The following is a 9,285-nucleotide window of genomic DNA, read 5'->3' on the forward strand; positions in this document are numbered from 1 at the left end:
GTCATTTAATCTCATCGAGGTGCATTATGTCAAATAATTACCTTAGTGAAGGCTTTAATGGAAGAAGGGAGGAAAATAATAGAGATGCTTCGAAGAAATGAAGCTGTGAAGTTGCTTAGCTCTTAACCTGGCAGGGGTTTATCTCCCCCTCCTCCGGCTCCTGCCCTTGCAGAGGTGCCCAATCTGCCTCTGTCAAAAATAATACATTTCAGATGCTGCCCAAGTGTTGGATTTGTTCATTCGGATACAATAACACAGTTTCTGAGTTTGAAACAACCCAACATTTAAAACCATGAAGTCCAGGCATTAACCCAGCACTGCCAAGGCACCCTTGAACCATGTCCCCAGGTGCCACATCTATGTGTCTTCTAAATCCCTCCAGGGATGGCGACCCTACCACTGCCCTGGGCAGCCTGTGCTAGTGCTTGATAGACCTTGAAGGAATTTTTCCGGATATCCAATCTAAACCTCTCCTGGCACAACTTGAGACTGTTTCCTCTCATCCTATCACTTCTTACTTGGGAAAAGAGATCGACACCCAAATTGACCTTTATTGACTGTTCTCATTCTCTTCTGAGGTCCTTCAGCTATTTTATTTATATTTTATTTTGAACAGCCTTTTTGACGAGATTTTGTTAAGTCCTCATGTGCTGATTTCCACCACCACCCATGCCCAGGATGTGCCTCTCATGGTCATATTGGTCTTGAATTCACTTCAGCAGGTTGAAGTGACCCTTCCTTTGGTGAATAAACTATCCTCTAAATTTATCTGGTCTACCCAGGTTTCTGTGCATGAAGCCTGAAAGAAAAACTAATTGAAAATTAAATTAATCAAGTCAAATGAGTTTCCTTTTTTGTTGCCTGAAGGGATAACTTAAGAAAGAAAGGAAGTGTATACTTCTTCCAGAACAGATGTGTCGAGCTGGAAATGAGCTCCTCCCTGACCCTGACTCCCATGTATTTCCCAGTTAACCTTGCCTAATGCTGCAGATATGCCCCAAGTCGTATGAGCCATCTCCCACCATTCCTGCAACAGCTGACTCCAGCTTAATTAATTTGAGAAAAATTAATTAATTTTTCTCAAATTAATGTAAAAATATGACATTTCAACTTTTCCCCCAGGCTCCGAACACTTCTCTAACTCTGGAAAATTAAATGTGTGATCCTGTGGCAGAAGCCTGTGCTGTGGTGTCAGACATCCCCCTGATTTCCAAAAGCACCCTTCACACAATTGTGCTCCTTCCTGTGCCTCCTGGAGAGTTTCCTGTAGAGGTAAAGCACTCGCTCCTCCTCCCAGCTCTGGAAGAAGGAGGCTGCGATTTTCCGGCACAGGCGGCGAGCGTAGGTTTCCAGGAACACGGTGGCGTAGAGGATGCAGAAGAGCAGCCCTATAACCAGCAGCACAGAGGGGTTGGGAGGCGTGGGGGGGCTGATCCTGCAGTGGGCAGAGCTGAAGATTAAATGATGGTGGTAGGTCCTGTTGAAGTCCCCGAGTAGTAATTCCTTAGAAGGACCCGGTAAAAGTTGGAATATAAAGGGCACGATGCGTATTTCAACCTGTAATAAGGAGAGTTAATAGGTAAGTGGGGTATGAAGAAACCAAAATCAGCTGTTTACTACAGAAACATTAGCCTGGGGGTGTGGAATCACTGTTACAGCATTAAGAGAAGGACACTGAAGAGTGTGAACACTTCAGGCTGAGTAACAGTGTGATGTGCAGGCACTGAGTACTGGGCATGGTGAGACCCAGTCCTATCTCATATCTTCATCCACTGTTACAGAGATGGTAACAGGCATTCACTGTATGGGATTTATGGTGAAAGACATCATCCAGACCATGGTACTAGTGGCTGAATATCTGAATATTAGAGGCCTTTTTAAAGACCTGATTATTTGCCTATAAATCCATCATAAGCAGGTATCTGCACTAAGGATCCTAGGGCTGGGGAGAGACGCAGGCTGTGTGGCAGAAGAGGGAAGCTAAAACACCAAGCCTAAGAATACTGAAATAGAACCTGGGGAGGTTTGCGAAAAGGATTGCAGAGGGTGACAACAAAGGCAGCAAGCAGGGATTTCTACTGAAGAAACAGCCCGTGCAATAAGATGAGGAGACATCCTCGGTGTTCATCAGCTGCCCCCTTCCTTTTGGACTTGCCTTCACCCTGCAGTGGGGGGACAGTGTCCAAGGGACTCCCATCCTCCACCTTGCTTAGGGAAGGGACCTGGAGACACGGGAGCACCTGACTGCCTGGTGCTAGCAGCTTCTTTGCAGCATGAGGCACTATTTGCTCCCCTCCAAGCTCCCAAGGAGCTGTAATTTGGAGTGTGTCTGCTGCTATTTGATGCACTGGGAGGAGCAACTGAGGTTGTGCCACTGCCTCCTTCCCCAAAGCTTGTTGCTCATCCAGCTGGCTGCTGGGAAGTCAGGATTGTGTAAATAAGGGTACAAAAACTGCAATCCCCACCACCAGCTCCCTGAAGTGACAAAGAGTGGGGTCCCCACACATGGCAGGGCAGGACAGCCCAGCACTCACCTTGTATTTGATGTTGAGAGTGATGGGCACCACAGAGAACTGAGCTGCCCTTCTCACCGCCGTGTCTGCCACGCTGAACGCAAAGTGGTCCATGGCCACGACCACCAACATCAGCATCAGGGCCACGGTGACCAGCATGGCCTGCATGAGGCACAGCACCACTTCTTCCCAGGACAGCTTCAAGCCTGTTGGTCGGATGAGTTTTTTGGATGAGCCCACCAGCAGATGAGCTGCTTTTCTGTCCACAGCTAAACGCTCCAGCTTCTTGGTGATGTAAAAATTGTCGAAGCGGAGGTTGGTGAGATAATTTTTCAAATACCAGGTGGACTCAAAACAGAGATAGAGCATGGAGAAACCAGCAGCCAGTCTGTTGGCTACTCGTATTGAGTCTTTGACCAGTACCTCAACAGACAAGAACTCTCTGCTAATTTTCTCACTGGCAAGGTGCATTTTTTGATAAATCAAGGAGCTGTTCTGAAGCAATGAAAAGCGAAAATGTCCATTCATAGGCTTATAAAGGGAAGGAACGCTTTCTTGGACTGCATCCCCGAACTCCCAGGAAACTTTCTCTAGCAGGGCAGTTGAGTTCAGAAGACTGTCAGAGGAGTTCTTGCAGGTGCACTTAATAAGCTGCAGTATGGTTTTAATGTTGTTTATGATGTTGGGTGTTATGTTCACCACTGCGATCATGACGCAGGTTGAGAAGAGAAGCTTCCGGCCCTGTTTGGTGCCTAACGTGGGCATGATCATGCTGAAGACACAACGGGCAGGATGCACCAAAAGGAGGGTCAGGAGAAGGAGCAGACTGAAGGAGATGGCCATGGCAATGGAGAGGTGCCAGGAGTACTCCAGGGAAGCAAACATCCAGTTGTAAAAGAGGCCTCCTATCACTGCTGTAATGCAGGAACACTGCAGAAACAAGGTCCACAGCTCTCTGCCATCTGCTGGGACAGGTTTGGAGTAAATCCACCATAGGTCTGCCACAGTTCTGTGCACCTTTGGGAACAGAAAGTCTTCACAGTAGACACGGGCTCTCATCCTGGAAAAAGAACAAGTACATGGGTGTTAGGAGAGGAAGGTCATAAAGACTAATTAGGGGGCTTTCTGGAGATGGTCACTTACAGGGCTTTGCAATATCCTCCTCTGAGTGCCTCTGGTCTCACCCTTCTCTACTTCCCTGCTAACTTCCCTGAGTAGCTGGGGCTGAGATCTCCCCTGGAAGCAGCAGGACAGGGAAGTTCAAAGCATTTATTGAAAAATAAATACCAAGTACGATGCAACTGCTCCTCTATTATTGCAAGCACAGGAAAGCATTGTGTTATTTTATAAAAACCATAACAGAGTCATTCTGAGGGGTCAGCTCATTGGCAGTGGCTGAGGCTTTGGTGCTTATTTAGAGGATGTTGGAGGGAGAAAGAGGAGGCTGGTGGCTTTTGTGGAAATTGTTAGACCAGCTCTGTATTTAAAAGGTGTTACATGGACAAGAGGCAGTTGAGTGGTGCTCTCCCTGCCTCTTAAGAGGAGGCCAAACACAAACCTACATGTTTAAGGGTGACAAACAGAGAACACAGTTTCACACTGAAGCTGCAGTGCCAGAGGAAATCTCCAAGGACAAGAATTTGGCCACTACAGACAGGATGAATGTCCCATAAATCTATTTAAATGTCTAATGGAAACAAACATTTGGGAAAGAATATAATTTCTCAGGCCTCACATCTGGAGCGACTCTCCGGAAACCAGAAAACCTGGAGGGGAGAAGAGCCTGTCCCCAGGATTAAACTCAGCCAGGCAATCCCTTTCTCCCACTTGACAGCAGCCTCAGCTATCCTTTGGCACAGTTTTGACTAGCAAAGGAGGTTTTCTGTGAAAAAGCCATACAACAGCTATCAAGACAGAGAGGGATTAAAGCTGACTCTACGTACCCAGTGGCAGTGAGGCGCCCCAGACTTGCCCAAAAACTCTCCATGTTCCAGTGCCTTATTGCTCTGAGAGAGGATCCTGGATGTGGCTGTTAGGAGAGGCAGGCAAGGAATCCAAAGCAGCACCAGAGAGCCAGGACTCAAAAACCAAGATGTTTAAAGGCAATTCGGATCAGCAACACCGGCAATCCCTGAAGTGTGCAAAACCTGGTGAGTGAAGCCCGGGGAATAACAGCACTACAGAACAGTGCCAGGGTGCACAGCACTGCTCAGGCTTTGCACTTCTTCTGGTCTTACTGTTATTGCAGAGAAGGCTTAATTTAATGACACATAGCTGAAAAAAAAATGAGTCAATGACATGTGGGCTGATGAAGATGGAACAAGGATCATACAGAGACTGCAGTGTCATCATTCCTTGTGGGGAAATCAGATGACTCCTCACACTGCCCACCAGCAAGCAGCGGGCAGGCTTGGCATCTCTCTCAGAGCGAAAGGGACCTTTTCCTCTTTCAGACATCAGTCATGGCACAAAGGACACAGCAGGATCCAGCAAACCAGTTGGTAACTACTCATCTCTTCTGGCAGGCTGCTGGTCCCTGCTGAAACTGTGTGAAGGGCTCACAAACAGCTTCAAGGCTCATCTCACAGTCCTAGCAGAGGAAGAGGAAGTTTCAAACTTGAACCTTTCTGAATTCCCTGCAAATCCACTGCAGAGAAAACCCAGCCACAGTCAGGATTCCCAAACTGTTGAGAAGCTCCCAGATGTACAGGCCAGGATGTGCAGTCCCCAAAGGGATCAGCTTGCCTGGCCCCCAGGATGTGCCCAGCACAGAGCTCCAGCCACCAAACCTGCTCACCAGGAGATGAGGACCAACCACGATGTTTGCTCCTCAGTTATGAGCTCGGGGGTTACAGGAGCCTTCCCTGGCTCCCACCAAACCTGTGCCTTGGCCAGGTGCTCTCATGCTAAGCCACCATTTGTGGGCAAGGGTGACACAACTCACCCAGCTGCCACTGAGCCCATCCCTTATGGGCTGTCCCAAGCCAAGCCCTCCCGCCAGCTGGGAACCGCCGGGCCCCCGGGATGTTCTCATGCTCCCCTGGGTGGGAAAGGGCAAAGGGCTGGAGGTCAGCCCTGTCCCGGCCACCCCTGGGGACAAAGCACGTGGGGCTCTGCCCTCCAGAGAGAGGTGGGAGAGCAGCACCTTCCCCAGGGGACATGGCTGGAGCCCATGGCAGTGGCAGGCATTGGAGGACAAGGAATGACGAGCGCAACAGCAGAGCAAACGTCGGCCGCTTCCTCTGCCCTTCCTGCAGGCACCAGGTCCCTTGTGCCCTTGCTGCTCCACTCAACAACTCTGCTTTGTAGTTGGGGGTTTTGTTTTTCCTGTGTGGCTGGTGGAGCAAAGCTTTCCTTCTGGTGTCCCGGAGCTCAGAGGCCGGATGAGAAACTCTGACTGGCTCCAGCCGGGAAGAGGCACCAGCCAGGCGGGCGGGAAAGAAAGTGCTGTTTGTTTGGAGCATCCATAGCAATTACTTGCACAGGCCATGAATTAGGTCTTGAATTCAATGTGCACACTATAAGGGACTAACCCAAAAGACCCATAGCGGGATCCTGCAAGGCTCATCAGCTTCTTCTACAACTAAACTCCTTTCTCGCTCTACTTCAGAGTGAACTGATCTTAGCATCAGCCCCTGGGACCCCTTCCAGGCTACCCAGGAAGCTTTCTGGGGCAGAAAAAAAAAATTAGCAATAGGCTATAAAGAATAAAAACCTCTCAAGTCCACAACATTGCGGTGTTTTCTGAGTCTGCTACATCATCTGGCAAAGGCACCTGAGGTCTGTGGGGATACTGAGCAGTAACTCTGGCAGCACCAAGAAGTGTTTGTTTGCAGTCAGATTTTTTCTTCTGGCTCAACTCAAAACTCTGCTGGCTGGACCTAGAGCAAGGGCATAAATCTGGGGTCACTTTGATTTTATACCATGAACTACCTGTAAATGAGCTAGAAACATAAATGCCTAACCTTCCCCAGAACAAAATGAACAAGTTTTCTTTGCCAAAAAAAACCCCCAACAAACAAAACACAGCAGCAAAAAACTCCAATACCTGTGTGTGTGTTTCTAGGGATACCTGGAGAACAGCAGGTGAAGGCTGGGAGCGGGAAAGGGGCAGGATTGCGACACGGGAAAGGCAGGACCACGCATCGCAACGAAGCAACTGTGACATCTTGTGGTCACACTCTGCTCAAGGACCCTGAGGTCTGGCTCATCTTGGTTCTGAAAAAGAAATACTCTGTGGTTGGGAGAGTCCTAAGAAAAACTGATGAACATAAGGAGGAACACTATGTCCTCCCAGGATGCTCCAAGGTGCCTTTTACCCACCCTGTTTCATTTCCAGATGGTATAAAGGGCATTTGCTTTCTTGACAAGCTCCAGTCTCTGTAGAGCTCAAGCTCTAAAATTTTCTAACATCACCAATTTTGACTTTTTAGCACTACAGGAGGAAACTGAGCCCCACATGCCTGTGAGCAGCTTGCTGGAACTATGAGGCAGCAGAGGATTCCACTGGCATCACTGCCAGGAAACAGAGCCTGGCTTTACCTGGACTAGGGATGAGGACTGAGCTTGTACCCACCAGCACAGAGGTTTTAAACTCAGTTCTGATTGCAGACTGCAGTGTTTGGGGTGGGCCTGTGCCAAGACACCTGCAAGTTCAACCTGTGCTGACAGCGCAACCTTGTCATGGTGACACTGTGCCCCAGGTAGAGGGTGGGGTAAATTAACTATACAGTTTAAGAAAATGACTGGAGAAAGAAGATGAATGAAGGGCTAAAATAGAATGATTTAAGTCTGAAGATAATTCTCCATGGCAGTATCATCAGCACCTGTGGATCATGTTATTCTGCCCATTCGAGGAATTGAGGGTATGGGAAAGATTAACCAATTAGGGGTGGCTGTTTGCTTGTTAAAATCACATGCAAATGAACAACTTGCAGTAACACAGAGCCAGATCATGTCTTCTTAGGTTACTACTATAGAAATATAGGGAAATCCCAGCAATATCCTTTCAGCGACTGATGAGGGATAAATGGGATAAGGGAACCAGGGCTATCTAACGTGTAATAGCTGAAGTCCCTATCATGCTGCACTTTCATTTGTTTCAGGAATCTTTCCCTGTCTCTCCTGAAATTCCAGCATCGCTGCTGAGTGCAAACTGACGAGCACAGCTCTGGAATCACTCTCTGCTGTAAGGACTCACAGAGCAGCTCCTCCATGTGAACAGTTTGTAAAGCAACTCGAATGCTTCTGGGATAAAAGACAAGGACAAAATGCTTTCCTACTGTAAATAAACCAAAATTATTTTCCTCCGAGTGTCTCAGGAGAACATATGGATGTTGGTCCAGGAGTGGATGGGGAACATCAAAGGAGCAAAGCAGAGATATTCTGGATGTTGAATTTCAATGCGTGAGTGGCATTTCCTGTTAATTAAAATTCACAAGGAGGCTGCTAATGTGAATGGCTTTTGTGATGGTTGTTGGATTTTTACATTCCTAGAGAAATGGTGCATAGGCAAGCAAAGTTCCTTTAAAATAACACAGTCAAAGTTATAGAAGGTCACTACAGAACTTGAAATACCCTTTCCTGGGAATTTTCATATCTCTACATGTATCACACACCCTTCAAGACTAATGGGGTTGACTTGCCATTAAAAGCTGCTTTTGGCAAATCTTAGTACTAGCAGCAGCAAATGGAATCAGAAATTATTCATACAGGCCTGTTTACCTTTGAACCCCAGAAATACTAAATCTTAAAATCTCTGTTTAAAAAAAAAATAATTAAAACTCAAGTATGCCAGACTATGCTCTCATAGATGCCTGGGTATAAAGAGCAGAATTAGGTAATGCTGCTGTCCTCATGCCTTAAATCAGATCCTCTGAGGAGCCCTGGGAAACACAGGGGCTGCTGCCAGAGCTGGCAAACAGGTCTTGGACTAAAGAGGTTTAGGATCCAGGTGCTTCTTACACCTTTCCCAGGTGTGCCAAGGCCTCCTTGTGGACCTTGGGTAAGTCACTGGTCCCCTGTCTGCCTCAGTTTCTCACATTAGCCCAGAGATCACAAACCTGCCCTGGCTGCATTTGTGAAACACTTCCTGATCCCTGGATAGACAGTGCCAAGGCATGCCAGGACCCTGGAAGTGATTTTTGGAGACTTCTACACAAACTCTGTGGTTCCAGCTCTGCTTTCAAGCCCAAGGAAAACCATTCTGGATTCGATCACAGAGGATGCACCAAGTCAGAGCTGAGACCATAAACAAACCTGTGACCCCAACATCTATGTTGGAGCTGGACTGGATGTTACCCTTCGGAACTGGATGATCCCAAAGCCCTTGCTGCCTGTCCTCCAGGCTGCAGGGACAGAGGCAGCTCTGTCCCAGTGGCTGACGAGGATCCCCTGCAGCAGCGGCTCAGGGCAGTGGGACCGCGGGGCTCCTTCCTGCGGCGCCTGCGGGCACAGCCTGTTCCCTGTTCCCTGGCCCGGGACAGCAATCCCGTGCTGTTCACGGACAGCCGGCTGAAAAAGCAAACTGCAGGAAGCAACTTTCCCTCCCCATTCAGCCCATCTTTGCTAAAGCGTGATGAGGAGCATCCGAGCAGAACGACAGCGCCCAAACCCAGCACAGCCAAGCGGAACAGGGATTTGGGGTATGCTCAAAGGCTCTTGAGCAGAGCAGCCTTGAGATGCTGGGCCAGGGGTTTTCCCGTTGCTCCGCTGCTTAACAGGACTGCACTGCCCTCCTGCTCCTCCTGGGGAGCCACGGCCCAAATCAGGG

At 48.4% G+C, this 9,285-nt stretch overlaps 1 protein-coding gene across 2 annotated transcripts; it reads right to left on the reverse strand.

Annotated features, from left to right (window-relative positions):
* Positions 1–1,079: 1,079 nt before the first annotated feature.
* On the reverse strand, positions 1,080–9,258 carry LOC125334672 (osteoclast stimulatory transmembrane protein). 2 transcript variants are annotated; one of them, XM_048321774.1, is made up of 3 exons: positions 6,229–9,258; positions 2,535–3,573; positions 1,080–1,557 (listed from the first exon to the last, which is right to left on the reverse strand). In XM_048321774.1, the coding sequence occupies exons 2-3, from the start codon at positions 3,570–3,572 to the stop codon at positions 1,192–1,194; spliced, it is 1,404 nt and encodes a 467-aa protein (XP_048177731.1). In that variant the 5' UTR covers position 3,573; positions 6,229–9,258; the 3' UTR covers positions 1,080–1,191. The 2 variants fall into 2 exon arrangements, with proteins under 2 accessions (XP_048177731.1, XP_048177732.1); XM_048321775.1 differs by lacking the exon at positions 6,229–9,258 and adding an exon at positions 3,657–6,222.
* Between the last annotated feature and the right edge of the window lie 27 nt (positions 9,259–9,285).

This window comes from Corvus hawaiiensis, chromosome 17 (assembly GCF_020740725.1).
Source record: "Corvus hawaiiensis isolate bCorHaw1 chromosome 17, bCorHaw1.pri.cur, whole genome shotgun sequence".
NCBI classification, from domain to species: domain Eukaryota; kingdom Metazoa; phylum Chordata; class Aves; order Passeriformes; family Corvidae; genus Corvus; species Corvus hawaiiensis.